Source organism: Tympanuchus pallidicinctus, unplaced genomic scaffold, assembly GCF_026119805.1.
Source record: "Tympanuchus pallidicinctus isolate F22 unplaced genomic scaffold, pur_lepc_1.0 scaffold27, whole genome shotgun sequence".
NCBI classification, from domain to species: domain Eukaryota; kingdom Metazoa; phylum Chordata; class Aves; order Galliformes; family Phasianidae; genus Tympanuchus; species Tympanuchus pallidicinctus.
In genome coordinates this window covers 3,336,043-3,356,919 of record NW_026294744.1, presented here as the reverse complement: position 1 = coordinate 3,356,919, position 20,877 = coordinate 3,336,043, and the positions used below count along the sequence as shown (strand labels likewise).

At 36.1% G+C, this 20,877-nt stretch overlaps 1 protein-coding gene across 7 annotated transcripts in view; it reads left to right on the top strand.

The window, feature by feature from the left end:
- The window catches only part of PPARA (peroxisome proliferator activated receptor alpha), a 39,354-nt gene that overhangs the window by 3,369 nt on the left and 15,108 nt on the right, over positions 1 to 20,877 (top strand). For 3 of the 7 annotated variants that reach the window (XM_052690473.1, XM_052690474.1, XM_052690476.1), the window contains exons 3-5: positions 1,285 to 1,352; positions 18,102 to 18,346; positions 20,210 to 20,370. In XM_052690473.1, the coding sequence (XP_052546433.1) occupies positions 18,139 to 18,346; positions 20,210 to 20,370 (369 nt within the window). In that variant the 5' untranslated portion in view covers positions 1,285 to 1,352; positions 18,102 to 18,138. Of the gene's footprint in view, positions 1 to 1,284; positions 1,353 to 2,109; positions 2,209 to 14,482; positions 14,683 to 18,101; positions 18,347 to 20,209; positions 20,371 to 20,877 lie in introns of those variants that run through there. The other 4 variants (XM_052690479.1, XM_052690475.1, XM_052690478.1 and 1 more) reach the window with 4 other exon arrangements.

Sequence of the window (20,877 nt, the reverse complement as noted above, 5' to 3'; positions counted from 1 at the left end):
TTGTCAAACTTTATATGGATATAGGAAGATTGCTGTCTGACCAGATTGCATGTGGCATTGAGGTGTTGCCAATTGTGATCCGGCTTCCTCATACCAGTTCTAATGGTTTCTGCTTATGAAACAGTATTTATTTATAAGTGCCTTGCATATGTATTTGACATATCTGTGAAGTATAATCTGTATCCAATGAAGGGCTCTCTATGCACAGATTATTACAAATTATAAAATACTATTCAGCAGTTTTCTAATCCTGATTTAGGCTTGTTACATCACTGTGTTTCTTCGATGTGTTTTAAAGTGCTCTACATGCATGCTGTGGAAACTTGTTGGTACTTTGCAGTTTGAAAGATGAGAACCAACAAAGAGGATAGTTCATTCTGCTGTACTATATTCACTAAATGTATCATTTTAGATTCAAGTTATCTCATACCTGTGGAAATGCTGACAGCATGAGATATATTTGCAAGCATTTGGCAGGTTAACTGTCCCTCTCTAGAACTGCTAAAGCACAATAATATTTGGTTTTCACAGAATCACAGAATGGCCAGGGTTGGAAGGGACCTTATGGATCATGAATCTCCAGACCCCCTGCCACATGCAGGGCCACCAAACTCCCCATTTAAGTTGTTTAAATTTACTTATAAATGGAAAGATTAATTATTATTAAACTTTCCTAATAGCAGAAGAATCTTGGTTTAAAAAAAAAAAGAAAAAAAAAGCATCTGCCATGAGAAACTGAGAGTCATTTCTTGGCTTTTAGCAGCTGCTGAAGTTGTAAGGTTCCAGCCAGCTGTAATGCATATGAAAACAAATTAGTCCAACATTTTTCTATTTTATATTTTCATTTCTCTGTAGTCCAGTTTGTTGGTAAGTATGTAAAAGAGAATCAGAGCTGGTGTTTGGTGAATAGGTGGCTGAATGAATTATTCATCTAAATGTGTAAAAAACAAACAAACAAACAAAATATATATACATTAGAGCTGAGAGCATTTAGTGTTGCGAGTAGCTTAGAGTTTGGTGTGTTGTGCATGAAATACTGCTATCACTATCTGCCCTAATGTTATTTAGATTTAAAAAAAAAAAAAAAAAAAAAAAAAAGTCATTTGAAACTATTCTATTTTAAGGCTTTGAAAGAGGGTTTACTTCTTGTTGGATATATCTACATATCTAGCACAGTGACACTGTTTGAGAAAGTTCTAAGTCTTCATGTATAGTTGTATTGTAATTCATTTTTTTTAAACACATGGACTGCTACATGCCTGTTTTATTTTAATTGTTTACCAGAAATGACTGATAAAACAATTTCACAGAAGAAATCACTGAACTTAAACCAGAATGTGAGTGTCCAGATGGTAAGAACTTTTGTCTATTAGTAAAATCTCTTTGAAAGTGAGGATTTCTATTACTGTTGATGCTTCTTAGTTGCCTGTTAGTTACAGATTCAGCAAGAATGTTACTAAGCACATGGCATTAGAGTAACATTATGGGCTCATGGAAAAGAAAACAAAACCTTCTCACATCTTCATTCAACACCTATGAAAAATGTTTCCCAGCATAATTAGAATGAAAAATATAGAATGAAACCACTTGGATTTAAGGGTGGAAATGTGGAGACGGTGAGTGCTTTGTCAAAAGAGGCTGATTTAGAGATTCCTGGTTTATTGTCAGACAGTGCTTGGTGGCATTCTTTGCCATGGGGCTGGTGAATGTTCCAATACAACATTATACAAATTTACCCACTCATGTGAAAATAAAACGAAATCTCAGCCCAGAGTTCATAGTGAAGATTGTGGGATTGTTGGCAGTTTTCAGGGGAGGATAGCAGGAACTACTCATTGCCAATGTAAACATCATGTTTCTGATGGAGGCTAGAACTAGATTTGTCATGGAGGTTAGTAGTTCTAAGAATAATTTGAAAAAATAACTGGTATAATTATGCACAGAATATTGGATACTGACATTTGGTCAGTATAGTTGGCAAAGGTTGAAAGTGGATCTTCAAATCATTTTTAGTCTGTAGATACGTATAGTTTGGAATCAGTGTGCTGTGTTACTGGGTTTTTTTTGGGTGGATTTTTTTTTTTTTTTTTTTTTTTTTGTCAATGCAAGATGCTGTGTGGATGCAGTTTCACTAGAAGAGAGCCATACAAAGAGGAGTGTTCTGTCCCTTGTTGATTCTGACAGCCTTACTACAGAGAATTTTGCTCTGTGAGTATACTTATATTATTAAGCTGTACATGTCTGAAATTTGAAAATGGTTTAGTGTGTATGCTCATATTACATGTAGCTGCCCAAAGAGAAGAACATGTAAGAAGCTGTTTTTTATGCCTGAAAATAATTTTTATTATTTTATTTAATTATTTATTCTCATCAGAGCAAGAGACAGATGCAGGCCAGACAAACTAGAAATAAGTCAGGTATTAGCTTCACAAAACAGGTAGCTGTGAGATGAGAGTAGTTTTTAGCACTGGATGCTGCTTCTGAAAAAGGCAGCAGCTGCACTTCTGATGTACTGTGCTTCCATAGAGATGTACAGTGCCTGTACATAAGCAGGCCAATGTTTTCAAACAGCTGCTAAATGTTGAGCTGTTACATGTGTGTTTGGGGCACCTGATTTTCAGCCTTCTGCCATAATTCTAAGGTTACAGCGAATTGCATTTTCTTGAGGTTATAAACTCTGTGATAAATTCTGTGAGAATTCAACAGCAGTTATCCTTTAAGAATTTAGAATTGCTTATTTTGCTGCTATCAATTGTTTTATTTCTTTTCTACCTGGCATATGTGTGTATGGAAAAAAAGAATAGAATGGGATGTTCCCTTTCTGTTGTTTCTGAGAGCCCTGCAGCAAGAAGTGCGATTGCATGGCATGGCTTGAGCTGATCTGGCAATTGCTGTTGAAGATCAGTCATGCTCCCACTTGTGCTTCTCTCCTTTGCTGTCGGCTCTGTGGTTCTGTCCCTCCTCATTGCTGCCCTTTAGTGAGTCTGTTCAGCTATCTCTGTCTATTTACATTTTTCCCATGTTATGTTTTTTATGTTTTACTGGAGCCAAATTGTTTCACTGAGGCTGTGTCTATACTAGGTAATAAAATATGACAGGGACTGTTCTCTGGATCCAGAGCTAAGTGGAAAGGTTGCACTCTAGCTTGGGCTTCCTCCCAAACCAGAGTGGCTGCCTCTGAATTGCCAATGGAGAACAGTTCACTGTTCGGCCTCTGCTGTCCCCTTAACCCTGCCTGAGCATTTATCTGGGAGAACACCAAGCTGAGGTGGGCCAAAATGGTGTCAAAGAGAGCACTTACAGTGTGGCTCGAGCCTGTACTCTTGACTTTGTTTTATTTACTGCCATACTTGTGGGCAGGGAGATCAGATGAGTGTGAGATCCAACACAAGGGCAGGCTGGGACTGCAGGGCTGGAAATGAAGGAGAGGGGAGGTGGGGACAGTGTCAGGGAGCGATGGCAGGGGTATTCTTTTGATGTCAAGGAGCTATTAGATTACTTAAGCTGGCCGAACCTTAATGCAACTTTATTTTGCAGCACCGAACTTCTGTTTGACTCTGCTGTAAATGCTGTATCCCTATAGCTGATTATTCAAAGTTTGATCAGTCAGCTAAAATTGCAAAGTAATTGCAAAGTAATGAAAGTATATATATGACTTCATGAACAAGATTTTTTTATCCTGATCGTTTCAATAGTCTGATGGTTTTTGTTCCACCTTTCTGAAATGTAGTTGTTTCCTTACTGAAAAAAAAAAAAAAAAAAAAAGGAGAGTGGTGGAATGACAGGCAGGCAGTAGTGGTGACGCTGCACTAAATACAGTGCTGTTAAACCAGTAGGTAGATAGCCTTTATGTCTTGCAAAGGGCAAACGGAGAGCTTAGATGTTAGGAAAATAATTGGTTGTATTCTGACGTTTTTGATCACGCAGGAGTGAGAGGCTTGTGATCTCTGTACTGTTGTGAGTGACCTGATTTAGAACTGTGAAGTCATGTGAACCAAGTATATCCTCTATCTGACTTGTCAGTAGCCTGGAAGTACAAGTGCTTGATGTCCATTTGCCAAAAAATGTAGATCCGTTGCATTCATACCCACTGACAGGACTTCAGTCTGCAATATTAATTCACTGTAGGCTTTGTTTCTGTGATAAATGATTGTGAAGAAAAACTTCTTATGGCAGGAATTTCTAAATTACTGGAACAAAACTGAAATGAAAGAATTGCACTCTAGGTACTCTGAGTTGTGGCATGCCATTAAATCAAATTTAGTTTATTTTTAGCAGGGTTTTTTTTTTGGTTGGTTGGTTTTGGTTTTTGTTTTAAATTTAAATGTAGTCACTGAGTGATGAAAGCCTGTAAAAATTCTTTGAAGGAGTGAGTAAAATCAATACCCTGAGGAATAAATAAACCAGCCTCAGATGCTGTGTATAGGAGACATTAGAGTTTGCCTACTGGTAGAAAAGCATGAAAGCTAACTCACTGGGATTTCTCCATGAACTTTCAAAAGAAGAAGGGGATTCAATCTGTAATATTTTATATGAAGGTCAGTCTCTTCTATTGGATAACAGTCTTACTAAGTTGAAATTAGATTATCAGATATATCTTGCTAGATGTTTGGGCAGGGGAGTAAAGTTAATCAGTGAAATAAAACCACAGAAAACAGATAGTAATGTTCTTCTCCTCTAAGAAAGCAAATTCAGACTTCTTGAATCTCTTCCAGAAACAGATGTAAATTTCACTGAAGCTTTTCAACTAGCAAATAATCATGGTCTGTTATGTTTGATAACGAATCATGCAGGCGGTTGCAGATGGTGAGAAGAGTGCAGCTGTGCAGATACTACAGGAGCTGAGATAGAAGACTGGAGGACTCAAGCAGATGAAGGAGGTGTTTTGAGGGTGGGTTAACATGGCTTATGAAAGAGAAGGCTAAGACAGCTGAAAGAGCATTGAATCTAAGCGTGCTGGTGTAAGGCCAAAAACTGAAATCTGAGATTTGGGGATGGGGAGAGTGATGGAGGCTGAAAAGAAGATTTACTTGAGGCAAAAAGACTTTTTTAGTGTTGCTGATACCTAAATCAGAAACTGCAGCATTACATGTCGAAGTAAGTAGGCATATTTCCTGAACCAGAACAAGGAGCCAGGATGGAACTTTAAGCTGTAGATGAGGCTTCCTTTTAAAGAGGTACATTTCAAAGGAATGCCAAGCATCTGTAGGAGAGCTACTCTAGTTACACATCCAGATGCAAAGTTGTAGGTTTTTCATTTTGATTTTTCAGGATAGGGCCTGTATGATGAAATCAGAGATAGCAAAACTGGGGAGTTCACCAGGTGAGGAAGCTGTGTCTGACAGGTGCCCTAAAAAGGGGAGACAGCAAGTCTCAGGTTGTGGTTGAAGAACAGGTAAGATTCAGTCAAAGCTGTGTGTTATCTTAAAGATAAAAGGAATAGTCTTGAAACAATATGCTAGAGAATCCAATTTTCCAATCCATTTTTGGTTATTAAGTATTGTTTCAAAACAATAGCTCTTTGCTTTATTTGCTACTGTTTTGTTTGTAACAGTAACTGCATTGTTACTGTTATTACAATGCCTCTAAGAACTACTATTTTTGCCTACAAGTCAGAAGTCCATAGCCAATGTGATTATTTTACACTATTTCAAGGACAGCCAATTGTCTTAAAGAGTATGTGATTAGGAGTGAAGGACCCTGTGGAAGTGTAGAATACTTCAGTTACTGTCATAACTTCAAGCATCCATCACACAGCTTCTGTGTACAGTTTCTGTGCTCTGCAGATATTAGTGAATGTAAAACTAATGTAAAACTACATTAGTGAATGTAAAACTGAAAGCAAACTGTTATATATATATATATATAATTTTTTTTTTTTTTTTTAGAGGGGAGTAAAATATCAGAAGAATTATGCTTCTAAAGTGCTATGTTAATAACCATCTTCAGGATTATTTTCTCATATCTTTTAGTCTAGTTACTTCAGAAATTCAGAAATATGCATTAGAGTCTGCCTTCCTCTACCAATAGCTTTGAACCTACAAGTCTTCAAACCCACAATCTGGCAAATGAGTGGTGGTTGCAAAGGCTTTGAAATAGTAGAACTTCTATAAAAGTTGGAAGCTGTAAAGAAGAAAGGAAAATGTGTTATTGACCCCACTGAGGAAATGATGCAATATGAATTTGAAAATTATCTGTACTGTTTGGCCTGTCAATTGCCAGTTGGCACAGGAGCAGTGTTGAGCCAGTTGCAACATGTAGCTCTGAACCAGCTGCAGCACATGCACACTGTTTGTCCAGTCAGTAGTTCAGAGATGTTGTATGGGGAGAGGTATGGTGAGAAAAGGAAAGATAGGGAGAAACGATAGGATGATGTAAGGTGACAATGGCATGAAAATATTATGTCTTTGAAAGATAATCAGTAGAGATCTAAGTTTTTTATTTCATACAACAGTTGCACTTTTCCCAGTGTTTCAGTGCTACTGACAGTAAAAAAAAAAAGTATCAATATGAATATTACCTTCCACATTTTTATACTGTCACAACTTAATACTGCCAAGATTTTATCTCATTGCTTGAACTCATGAAGTTATGTAAAACTTCAGAAATCTCATTGGCAGGTAACTCAAAACTACTTGGTATCCTTAAAATATTTTAGACTGTGTTGCAGAATGTCAAGCCTGATATTAGGTTATAGTCAGCTGAAGTATTTTTGTTATAGAAACAATTTCTTTGCTGTCTTGAATAATCAGCAAAGATGATGTCATACAGGGATATCACAAAACAGTTTCTCAGCCTTCATTTTAAATTCACTTTAAATTTAAACTGAAGGCAGATATTTCTATTCACAACACACTGAGAATTCTTTGTCCTAAGAGTACATTATTACCAATCTTGCCTGAAGGGAATTATTAACAACACATACCAACATATATAGCACATGTAAGGCTCTGTGGAGATAAAACAAAATTAATTCTTACACGCTAGTCTGCAGAAATGCATTTTAAGACATCTGTACATATACATGAATCCTAAAGACTGCTGTAATATTATTGAAGGTTTAGAAATTGCTTCTCACTGAAGACTTCAGTTGATTCCATAAATTAAGGACAATTGACTTTAATTAATAAATTAATGACAATTGATTAATATAAATATTTTCTGTCTAAAGCATCTCATTTGCTAGCAGGAAAGGTTACATCTTTCTGAATAGGACAATCGTGTGTTGTTTTTTTTGTTTTAATTTTTTTTTTCTTAATGAAGTACATGAACAAGTAAGATTTCTGAATTATAAACGTTTATATTACAGTATCATCAGTAAGTGTAATGGAAAACAACCAAGAAACTTGCCTGACACAGCCTCTGTATACACATAGATTATAATTTCAGTTGACAATTTTATTTGCACAGATGTCTTTGATTTTTAACCTTCTGAAGTTTATTTTTACCACATGTAGTAAAAATGTACTTTGCGGGAGACTTAGCAAGAGGCTTACATTTTATTTACTCAAAAATTGATTATATTGAAGATAATCATTTAGTCACCATGTTAAAATGCAATTTGTATTTGCCTCTTGCTCTTTTATATCTTTATCCTTCAACAAATGACGCTGCTGTAGAATGTCAGAGCATGGTTAGAATGTCGTTGAGAAGTCACTTTGCATAATCTAAGATGCATTACTCACATGTGCAAGGAAACAATTGCAACATTTCAATTTAGTCTCAAGGATCTGGTTTCCAGTGAGGAGCAAGTTAGGACAGATGTGTAGGCTGTTTGTAAATGCTGTATGCATAGAAAAAGACCTTGACTTGAACATTAGACCTTATATATATATATATATATATATATATAAGGTATATATATTTGTATGTGTATATATATATATATATACATATATACATACATATACATACATATGCTCTTATTTTTTAAAAAAAGAGCATTGATAATAGTTTAGGACATCAAATATATGCATGTAGTTCATAAATAACCATCTTATTTTTGTTTGCTTTGTTCAAGTTGTTTTAATTTTGGACATAGTATACATAAGGTGACTTTAACTGTGAATTAATTCAGACTATTGGCTTAGGTAATTAACTTGTCAGTATCACAAAGATAGATAAGGAGTTCTGAGACAGATGGGGAAAATCAGAGAGCTTTGAGTTGATTAACGTGATAATAAAAATACAGCAGGTAGTCAGAGGACACATCTGAGTGAATGTGACCTTGTTCTTGGATCAAATAGCAAATACATAAATGTCATGTTTGTCTGAATGTGACCTTGCATTGGTTCAAGTATCAGTCATAAATCAAATCCTAGATTTTAATGTACGTGTATAGAAAAGGGCCTCTTTAAACACTACCTAGTATCTTTGGTTGTTGTGGTCTTCAGATATAAGTGGCAAAAACAAAAACCGTATTTGTGCATTAAATTGTTTGAGCTGCATTTCCTTCATGGTGCTGTCATAGATGATTTAGAATCTGTAAAAGTTTAAACAGCAAATTGCTATGGCTGCTATGATTAACACGTAATCATTTGAATCTCGATCAAGTATGGAATGATATGAGTGTAATGTAACAGTGACCTGAAGAGATATGGACATTGATACAGCAATGAGTAAAGAGTAAATCTAGAGATTATGTGGAGAGAGGAAAAGAAAAAAAGGTAGAGTGTGTTGCAAGCACAGAAGTATATGTAACAGTGAAGTGGAGTTTTTATTAGAAACTGTAGTGGGCTGTTAGAAGTACATGGGGAACTGTATTTGAACTTGAAAGAGAGCACGTATCAGAGTGCACTGGTACACCAACTACACTACAGCATAGAGATTACTGAGTTGTTGCTGTGGGTTTAACTGCTGCAAATTCTTGTTGTTCTTTTGAGTATCTTGTTAAAAAAAGTTAATTTATGTCCATATTTATGCCTCAAAATACTGGATATTAGTAACTTCAATCTGAATATTTGCTTTATATACAATGATAACTAACATGGTAAATTGAATAATCTTCCCACATACTGTTGTCTTGGCAGGTGTTGTTTGTTTTTGAAATGCTAGTTATTATGTGCCTATTCTGTATAAGTTGCTCTGAAAGTAGTACCTCCTACTTATTTCCATGGAAACTACAACAGCTACAAAGAGTTCAATAACACTATTCGACAGAGCAAATTCTCTTCTCCAAAATACTATTTTTCAACATATTTGCTACTAGCACTAGCTATGCATTTCTGCCAGTGATGAACAAGAGCTCTTCATTTTGTGGTGTGACAGCTGCATACGGCTGTCTGAAATGTGGCTTGTCTTTCAGATCACTGTCACCACTGCTGAAACACACCACCCACTGCCTCACTGTGTTGACATTCATGGTTTGGTCTCAGTAGATGTTTGGCAAGCACCAATGAATGTCAGTGGGTACTTTTTTTTTTTTTTCATGGTGGAATTCACTGACACACCTCTGCTTCATAAGCATTCCACGTTGAGCACCATTTTGTCAAGACTGCCCCTCTGCTGCCATCTGTCATGGAATGGTAGAATTGTGGAATCATTTGAGCTCAAAGGGACCTTTAAACATGACATAGTCAAACTCTCCTGCCATGAGCAGGGACATCTACAACTAGATCAGGTTGCTCAGAGCCCCATCCAGCCTGACCTTGAAGGTCTCTGGGGGTGAGCCTTCACCATACCTCTGAGCAATGTGCTCCAGCGCTCCATTACTCTTATTTTAAAAGCAAACAAAACAAATAAATAAATAAATTCCTTATATCCAATCTAAATCTCCTTTCTTTCAGTTTGAAACTGATTTCCTTGTCCTATCACAATAGACCCTGCTAAAGATTCTGTCCCCTTATAGCACTCTCTTTAGATACTAAAAGACAGCTGTTAGATCTCCCTGGAGCTTTCTTTTTTCCAGGCTGAACAGCCCCAGCTCTCTCTGCCTGTCTTTATGGCCATGGGGGTGTTCTAAAGAATGGGACCTTGGAACCAACTGTTGCAGAACAACAAAACGTAATGGGATATTGTCAGTAAGAAGTATTGCCTCTACTGTTATACCACCAATATCCACTTCTGACACTGTAGGTCAACAGAATAAATTAGGAGACATTACTTTTGGAGCAGCCCTCATCTAAAACTAAGCAATCATCCACATGTGTCAGAGATCATTATTTGGTATTAAAGTGGAATCATAAACTGGATAGCCGGAGAAGGGGGAAAATAATCATTAATTGCTGTTTTTTCCAGGATTTCTAGGGATTTTAACAACAGAAGTCAAAACAATAGTAAAGACTTTTCCCCCAGATTTTCCAGTTATAACTCTGGTGATGCTTGTTTTAGTGTTGGGGATCTTTTAGAGATCTGACCGGGTTGTATTGTAGACAAAAAAAAATGCTACTTGAAGAAAACAAAAGTGAAGGATGATCTTGATTACAAAAAAAACCTTGATAGCTATTCAATAGTTTGTTGACTAATGCTGCATTCCTGACTATTGAAGTCTTACAAAAATTTGAAGGATTCAGTAGACTTTTGAAAGTCTTTCAGTAGTCTTTTGAAAGTCTACTGAAGGAGATGTATTTTGAAAGAGAGATTTAAATGCTTTACTTTGACATACAGCGATTTCCGACAAAAGTTTATGGTCAGCGCTCGTTAGGGTGAAAATAGCTCTGATTTTTCTGTTCCAAATACAGAAATAGATGAATTTAAAGTTTACATCTAGAGGAGCAAACAAACAAACAAACAAAAAAAAAAAAAAAAAAAAAACCCTCTGATTGTCCTATTGCTATTCCATACACACATGCAGACTTGAAACTATTTGAGCTTCATATCAGTTCAAGCAATAATACAATCTCTGTTCTTTACAGAAATGAGCTAAGTAAGACAGAATTCTTCTATCAGAAAGACCTAGATGCAAGTTTAAGTACTGTCATATTTGTTACATCTGGTGTCTATTTATGTGGAAGAAAGCAAACGTGACTTCAGATAAATGTAGACTTAAGGCAATAGACCTGTAAGTCTTGTCTCTGGAGCCTGAAGGCAAGGTTGCAAAACCTTTATGTCCCATTGCTGACAAAGTCAAATCTGGCTCCTGTTGTTCAAGCGGTTTGCAGTGGCTGATTTAAAGACAGGCTTTGGATCCCATCATACTGATAATTTAAAACTGTGGTATTTCTTCATATCATAAGTCCAGATCTGTCTGCTAGAGGTTGACGAATTGATTGTGTATCAAATACAGAACTCAGATGAAATATATTTTCAGGTGTAATGTAAAGTCAGTGTAAATGTCATGCATGTAAATTCAGAGTGTTCTCTACTGAGTTCCCTCCACCCTAACTTGGGGGGAGGGTTGTTGAATTTCAGATTTCCTATTAGAAATCCATTTGATATTTTATTGTTTCTTTGAGCTAGATTATACCTCTCAGAGTTTCCAGAATTGGAAATCTTAACAGTTTTTTTGTTGTTTTGTGTTTTTTGAACAGGAGGAGGGGTGATGAGGGTGGAGTGTGTTGTTTCAGCTGAAAGTAAATGCCTCGATTTCTATGAGAATTTTACTGTCGGAAGAGTAGTGGATAACTGGGATATGTGCAAGCTCCCCTGCTGATAGGAAAGTTCTGTGGCCATACAAATCAATAGATGATTTTTAATCCAGAGGCTGTGTGAGCTATAAGGAGTTTTCTGCTCTCAGCAGCCACTTCAGTAGAAGGGTTGCTTTTCTTCAGGCAATGTAAGCACCTGACTTAGCAGTCTAGGCTGTTGGTACAATTACTGGATTCTTCAGAGAGGATTTGGTCTGCACATACACCTGTGTTTGTTGACTGTGCAGCACACTGCCCTCTCCACGAGTGCTTATTTCTGTTCCCTGTGTTGAGCCAGCACTAATATTTGTAAGGCTTTGCAGTAAACTGGAACAGAGAAATGATGCGGTTGAAGAGCTCTGGCAATTTTGGCCTCAAAGACCAATCAGTCCCACTCTTGAAAATTCATCGAGTTTTGCTCAGTTTGGATGTGTGCATGAGATGCTTGTCATTAAGTGAGGCGAATACCCCTCTTATGTCTGTCCACTGCAAATTGATTTCTGCTTTTATGATTTTTTTTCTCTGTCAGTAATTGCTTCACTTGTGTCAAAGTTAGAGGGCATTCAGTTTGGAATACTTACCTCCTGCGCAGTGTTGCTGCTGTTCTGTTGCAAGTTGAAAAGCAACCTTGACAAAACAACTTTTATAACCACTTATACGTCTGTAATAAATGTGTTACATAATTGAAAATACAAAAGGAAACTATCAGTATATAAGCATGAAGGTATAGAAGGCATCTGAATAGTTTTAAAGCAGACGTGTTGTATTTAGAAGAGAATGAGTGGCCCTGTTCAGAGACATTTATCTTTCTTCAATCAATGAAACCCCACTTCAGAGAGCTAGGACCCATGAAGTAGCTTCTACTTTCTGCTGCTACGTCTTGGGAGAAGGCTGCAGGCATGGGCCAGCAGGGTTGGGACTGGGTCGGTAAATGCAGAGTAGTTGCATAGTGCCTTTGCATTTTTTCAGTCTGTCTCTGTTTTGTTTTGGTTTTTTTTCCATTACTGATTATCCACTTTTTTTCCCCATCATTTTCTGTCTGTTTCTATGTGGGATCTGTCTGAATTTTCTGAGCAATCATTTCCATTGTGTTTTTGAGGCTACTTGGTCTTCATAGGTTATGATATTGATGCAAATGCTAAATTTTGAACTTGTGATTTTGTATGTTATGCACTTAAGGAACACCTTTGTTGTACCTTTCCAAATAGCTGGAAAATATCTGTTCTGCTTATATCACTTGATTTTAAAATCCTATCACTTTGACTAAATAAGCCATGTTGGCCTTCTCAGTAATTTTCTTCCAGTTGTGGTGGGCTAGTAGCTGGGGCTGCACCGCAGAAGGAATGTGTATTCCCCTGGCAATCTGACATAGTACATCTAGTTGAAGAGTACTGCTGTTTAGTGCAGTGTACAGTCTGTTGGGCATGTTATACTGTTCACACCTGACCTGCCATTAGTCAGCATTGCTCCTGTGCATCCTCTTACTGTTTGTTGATTTACTTGTACAACATGTTAATTCATGTTTTAATCCTGTCTTTACAAGTGCTTCCTTATGGTGCTGACCAATGATTTATGTTTGGAAAAGCACTGGTGATTTTCAGCATGAAAATCTTGCCTTTCTTTTCTCTTTCTGAATTGTGTCTTTTAAAATCCAATAGGACAGAAAAGCCTGGGACCCAAGAAATATTGCCTTCTGACTCAGTAAGTTCTGCTGGGGTTTGGCTCAGTAATATAAAAACAAACCAATATTCACATCTTGCAGTGTGTCGGAGTTCTACCAGTACATTCAGTGTGAGATTAAAAGTATGTTATCTCTTCATCTCCTAATGCAATTAGAGAAGCGTCTTCAAGGAAAGAAAGTTAAAACTCACCATTTCGTCATGCTCCATGCTTTCTGTGAGCCAGTGGACTCTGGCATGAGTCCTTCCTTTAAGAAACTCAAGTGTTCCTCCATTTCTGCGAGTACTTCTTGTTCGGGGAAGAATTTTATTTTCTCCCTCTTCTCTCACAGTTTTCTTAGGCAAAGAATATTCTTCCCATTTGAGCAAACAGAAAATGTACAGCTTTTTTCCTGCTGTGGGCTTATACAGACTGGGTTGTCCTATAAGCTGTGATTCAACTTTTGCTTAATGCATTGCCCAATTCTAAGGGGAACAATCCAGGGAAAGAACACTGTGCAGTATACATTAACTGTCATAGTGCCTAAAAAAAGTTAAGGTTGCATAAACTTCTGAATTTTGTAATTTTAAGAGCTCAGCTTTTCAAGTTCTGTGTAATTTTCAAAAATTAGGGTATGTGAATTTTGATTTGTTTTAAAGGGAAGGATACTTTCAAGTTGTATATGATATCTTGGAGTACAGCTGTGTAAAGGGGGAAAAAAAACCCACAGTTTTTCAGTTTGTGTATATGTGCATGCATCCATCTGGCAGCCTTGAGGAAGATGTAGCACAGCAAAAATTTTCATCTCATTCATTGTAAATTCTCTTTGACTTATGTTTTTAATGCTTTGGAATATACAAAATATTGCTGGTGTGAAAGATCACAAAGTAATAAAGCTATCAAAGGATAAAGGAGAAAGGTTGTGTTTCTTCCCTGATAGGAGAATGGACTTTGTATTCTAGGTGCCCAACTTTATTTCCAGTGGATGATTTTTATGTGTTTAAGCAGAATATAGGAAATATCCTGCAGTTTATTTATTTACTCAGGCTCTTCCTATTCACCTAAGCTCTCTGAAAGCATCTGTCTGCTGCACCCCCTAGTTCTAAATGTTTCATGTTCAGCTACAACATTCTCAAAGTGACCTAAAGGTAATGATTGTTTCAACTTTAACCTTGATGTTTGCAAGCAAGCCCTTTACACGATCAATTTGTTTATGCAGTAAATCCAGACTTTGTTACTGTTTCTCAGAGACCTTTGCAACTCAAAGATCTGTCTCCTTAGAGGGATTGCACCTAATGTGCAGGTATTAAATGTGGAACAAGGGCTTTAGGGTCCCACCGTCCCTTTCCAAAAATGAAGCAAAAAAAAAAAACAACCAAAACCAAAAGGATTGCTGCATGAGTAGGCATTTTTCTTTGATAGTCTGACTGATTCTTTTAAAATCTGCTTCAAGTTTTGGGTAAGTTGCTCAGGAGGTACTTGCAATGTGGTGGTGGGAAGGGGGGTTGTCTTCATAAAACAGTCACACTTCAGAGATACTAGACTGTGAGAAAGTGCTAGTAAAACCTATGCATCTTTAAAGCCATAATTGCATGAAATTGTGTTCTCATTTTTCTGTGTCTTATCATCTTGTTTTCAGTTCACTTTGTGTGTGTGTTTGTATGTGGGCAGGGGATTGGATACTAAGATGTTGTTAGGGAATTGAGAAAACACTGCCAATGTCTCTGTGGCATAGGATTTTCTGAAGTCTTAAGAATAAGAAGAAAAGTTGGCTCATACAAATGTGTGTGTAGACTGCAGCTACCACCATCTGCTCTTGTAACATGTACAGCTTTACTTGTAGAGCAAAACACTCATTGAGAATATCATTTATATAAACTTCATGCTCATTACTTTCTTTATTTTGGAGACTTTATATTCATGTGAACAGTATCCCTGCATATTAAGTGAAACCTGCCAATGAAAGCATGTGCATGTGTGAACGTGCACAAGATACAGAGGTACAAAAGGCAAGGGCTTTATTGCATGCATACTAAGTGATTTGGATTAAGGTTTTGTATACATGCTTCTTAAAAAAAAAGTATTTAAAAATGCATAATATATTTCAGTAGTGGAAAGATTTAGTGTGTTTTGGCAGTCTTCAGCAATGGTTATGTAATAGCTGTGCCTGCTAAGGTAGCTAGTTAACCATTGACATCAGCAGTAATGATTAAGCAGCAGTAATTTACAAGTAATATTTGAAAGTACAAAAGGGTATGTCATTTAACAGTTAAAAACAAAAGTACTTTATTTATACTTCATTAGCTGTTAGTTTGTTATACAAATTCAGCTAAACAGGCTAGTGAATTTTAAATATTTATTATAAAGTGGATAGTATGATGCAATTTGGGCAAAACTGATTGTACTGCTGAAAGAGCTGTTGCCATGTTCAGAGTTCAGCTATCAAGTGTTTAATGTTGATGTTATTGGAAGTTGAACTTCAGTATTCACTTAATCTTTTAAAAATACTTGTGGTAGACTAATAAGCAGCACTTGCAGAAATGGCTGTGATTCAGTGAGGAGCTGCAAGTAATGCTGAGCTATGCAAAGCCTTGTGCTTCCTGAAACTTCCCCAGCAATGCTTTGGCAAAGTATACGTGTGATGTCTGCAGAGGAAGGTAATGTGTTTGTGCTAGACTGAGCACACCAACAGAACAGTGCTGATCAAATTCTCTGGCAGACTTCTCTTCCCTTTCTCTTGATGGCTCCCTGGAGAGATAGATTAGGTAGGCCCCTTTGAATTGCCAGAGAACAGTTGCTGTTATTCTCTCATTATAAAAATTACATACATCAAGATTTCTTTACTCCTTTCCCTCACAATGAAAAGCAAACAGATAGTAATGTAGCTTTTATTTTTTGCAAGTAAAGTACATAAAAGTGATTCCTAATTTCTCAACTGGAGTATAGTATCTTCCAGTACAATTTGCTAGAGAAATAAAAGCAATTCTTGGAGGCAGAACATCTGTTGAGCTTCAGAAGTGGCATTTGGAATTGTTTTTACGAAATAATTTCAAATTATGAAAGTTCTGTACTGAATATAGTTGACAGCAAGTACAGTTTGGTACTCAGTATGGTATGAGTTAGTCTTGTTATTTTCCATTGCAATGTCCTGTTCTAAAATTGTTGGGCATCACAACCATTGCTACTTGGCTTCTCTTGAGGTTGAGATACACATGAAAATCCCTGCCTTGCTGATAAATATTCTATTGCACACTGCTAAGTGCGGTTGAAAAACAAATCACTTAAAAAGTGTGTGTACATACCAGGTTGTAGAAATCAAACTCTTACTCTTGCACAGAGTAGATCATTTTGGCCCCAGTTATACCACCTGGTAATAGCACCTTGTAAAGTTACACAGATATAATTGAAGGCAGACTTTTGCCATCAGTCTGGGGAGGAAAGGCTTGATTGTAGGGATATTGCTCGTCTGAAATTTCAGGATCTTTTTATACAACTGAATACAAGTGATGGCTGTATGTCTTCTTCAGTATGTAAAGCAATAGTCAGCTATTTGTATCGCACATAACTGTAATCTTTTGGTTAATTATATAGCCAAAAAATCGTGGGGTTTTGTCCTGAATAAATACCTACACATATAGGATGAATCTGTCATTTACAGATTATCAGATACATGGATTGATTGCTTAATATAAAGTGTTTAATGTCACTGAAAGCAAACCAGTCCTGTGAAACTTTAAATAGCATCAAGGAAAGTTGGGTTGTTTTTGATTTATATTTTGTTGGTTGGTTGGTTCTTGCTTTTATCATAAGCTAGCACTTGAATTGGAAAAGGAGCATTTGCCTATCCCCATATAGCCAGTTTTTGGGTGGCTTCATGCTCTATGATAAATGGCAGCAAAAATATGGCTCTTTGTAAAAGTCAACACTGATTGGGAACCATGGGAACAGCCAAAGCTTCTCTGAAAGCCAGCACAAACTCATTGAATGCATCAGTGTGTGTTTGTATGTGTAGACAAGTGTTAGCTGCTCAGTCTAAAAATGAGTGTCTTGTAGCAGAAGTGTATCTTGGCAGCAGGAGCAGCATTTATTAATTCTGCAGTGCATTTATTAATTAGTCATCTGACATAGCAATAGAAGAATAACTGAAATTTGTGAAATAAGTACTTAATCTTCTTAGGATTCTGTGCTGTTACTCAAAGTTGATGACACTGTTGGTGAGTTTGGAAGGCAACTTTGAAAACTTATTTCATTGTGGGAAATAAAGCTAACTCTAGGAATAATAAGTATGTTGGATTGCATATGCTGGAACATTCTTGCTGAAGATGTATTGAATTAAGTAGGTCTAAAACTATTAGTTTTGCTAGTCTCTGTAAAGATGTATTGCATATGGCATACTTTGTTCTCTGCAGTGTCATGAGAGCTATTGAACAAATTTAAGAGATTAAAGAAAATCAATCTGAATCAACATATCTAAACCTGTTAGATGAGGTGAGGAAAGAGTACTCTATTATATACAACATATTGATACTTGTTATTTTTCAATGACATTTGGTGAGAAGTACATAATACCCAATGTAGAAACACAATTTGTAACATTCAAGAGCAGAGGAGAGAAAACAACATCTACAAATTGATCTTGTCATGTATTTTCTTTATATAGAAGTATTTTGTGGACTTTTTCTTCCTAACCTGTCAGAGATTCACTTTGTGTAAGTCTTCTGGAGAAAGAATGCTGTGTAGTATCTCATTATCAGATCAGAACTCATTTATCCAATGTACTGTGTGTAACTGAATCAAATATGAATATATATATATATAATTCTGAATTTGTAAGTGCTGATATTTTATTTTTTTATTTTTAACTTTTTTTTCCCCCAGCATAAAGGAGTTTAAGTGACTGCTCTACTTGACCAAAATGGTGGACACTGAAAACCATCTGTATCCACTTACTCCCCTAGAGGAGGATGATATAGGGAGTCCTTTATCTGGAGAGTTTCTACAAGATATGGAGAACATACAAGACATTTCTCAGTCTCTAGGTGACGATAGCTCTGGAGCTTTAAGTTTAACAGAGTTCCAATCACTGGGAAATGGTCCAGGATCTGATGGATCAGTTATAACAGGTAAGAGAGGTTACCATAAAACTTTCTTTTACAAATACAAAGTGATAGAAATGAAAGCCATTTTAATGTAATATTTATTGTTTATGACTAAATGACACTAAGAACATATGAGCTGATTATAGCTTTGCCTTAATATACATAAGGATAGAATTAATTTACTACATTGTAACATAAAGCTGCTGGTTTTTAAGTTATCATATAGCTCTTCTGAGACATGAAGTTTTGGTTGGTTGGTTTTTTTTTTTTCAATTATTTGTGTGTGCATTCAAGTCCTATGGTAATTTGGATCAGTTTCTAGTGTCGCCTTCTTATTTTCAGTATTTAGTGTTCATGGCAAAAGATCCTAGTTTTTCTGTTAGAGAAGTTGGAAAGCATGAACTTGTAAGGCTTAAATTCCATTACACAAGTAAAAAGAAATGAAAATTATAAGTTAAAAAAATCCTGTGTTTTAGGCTGTTGTTGATGACTCTGCCTGTGGGCTTGGCAATGCTGGCAATGAAGTCTAAGTTCTGTGCCAGTGTTTTTTCCAGTGTCATACTTGCTGACCTACATTCATAAGTGTTTCTTAATCTTTCTGTTAAAATAACACACCCATTAATTTGCTGAAGTCTTGTGGTACAAGTTGGAAGATGAAGATAAAAGAAATTCTGGCCTCAGAAAATATTTTCCTCAAACAGGGTGGAAATATTAATTGAAATAGGTAAAGCTGAAAGGTGTTGGTTCTGTAACATGCTCATCTACTAATAAAATTGAGATTTTATTTCATTTTATGAAATTCCAAAGATTATTTTTCCATTACATTCAAAAGGTAAAAATATTTGATCAAGGCTTTTATTGCTTGGATATCTCAGAAGTACATTTTACCTTCCTTTTAATGTCTGTTTTCAGTGATGTGAAGGAGTATGTTTTCACTTTAAGTAAATGTTTTCTTTAGAAAATGAATCTGTATAACTGCATTTTAGGTCTCAGTTAAGAGCATCATTTAAAACTATGAGCAATGAGTCAGTGGGATTTGTAAATGTATCTTCAAATGTTGGACAAATTCAACTTGAGCTAGGAATATGTCCCTTGTCTTACTACAGTAATAGATCTCATTCTAAACATTATGGCACGAGAGATGGAAACATAAAAGCATGATGAGCTCTTAATACCCATTCTGGAAAGAGTGATTGACAGTTTGGATGGTTATTGTAATACAAAATTGAAGCCACGAGGAGAAATCTATTTTATTGTTTGGGTTGGGTTCTTTTTTTCCCTCCTGTCATAGTTTGTGCTGTTTGTCTTTAGTAGGAGATACATGTTGAATGTTTTTTCTTGGTTTCATATTTACATTATTAGTGAAGACACTCCTATGCACGTTTTTACATCAAGAAAATTTCCTCCATTTGAGTGAAATATTATTTGAGTACTTTTTAGTTACTTATTTTAAGTTTGGGAGTTAAACAATTTTATATTCACATCCAACAGACAAAAAGTAGAAAAATTCAAAGTTAAAAATGGGATGCAGGAAAGTCCAAAAAAGCTTGGTTTTCTCTCATTCTGTGTGGAGTATTCTTGGTGAATCTTGAAGGATCATTATTTGCCTTCTAGTTCTTGTTGTTAGGGTTACTTCAGTAAGGCTTTTTGTCAACTTGACGTTGTGTTCCTCATTGAAATTAGCAAAGTATGCCCTGTATTCTGTTTGTGGTTTTGCTGATAAAGTAAATAAGAATTATATTTCAAACACTTATTGCCAAATTCACTTAATGGCTATGATTATTCACTATTGACTCACAATTTTATTTTTTTTTTTAATAAGCTCTTTTTCTGTGTTGTTGTTGTGGGTTTAGCATAGTAATTATGAAGTGTTCCTTTTTCTTTTAGACACCCTTTCACCAGCATCCAGTCCTTCATCCATTAATTTTGCCACAGCTCCAGGTAGCATAGATGAATCACCCAGTGGAGCATTAAACATTGAATGTAGAATTTGTGGGGATAAAGCCTCAGGCTACCATTACGGAGTACATGCTTGTGAAGGTTGTAAGGTACAGTCATAATTTTCTTTTTAAGAGCCTAAATCACGTCGCTTTATTTGCAGGGTTATCTAAAGATAAGCATCTGTTTCATAAATGTTTAATTAGTATAATTTTAGCCATTAAAATAATTTAATAACTACATCTGAGATCTTCTTTGGGAAATAATTTGTTCAGGTACTGTAACTAGATACCTTAACTCAATTCCAGACCTTCATCAAGCAGAGGCAATTCACAATGAAAATTGTAATGCTGCTTTTGTGGAACTAGTTAGTTAGTTTAACAACTTAGAACACTAAACCATGACTTAAAATCAAAGCCCACTTGCTCCACTAGTGTTTTATTTGTGTTGGGAGTACAGCTGTGAGAAGCATGCAAGTTTGTTACATTTCCATTATAACACTACTAAATCCCAAATACCTCATCACCATCCTGTTCAGCTTGAATCACTTAGTATTGTACCTCTTGTAGTTTTGCAGCCAGTGCACATATCTGAGGCAAATTAATGTCATCATTAAT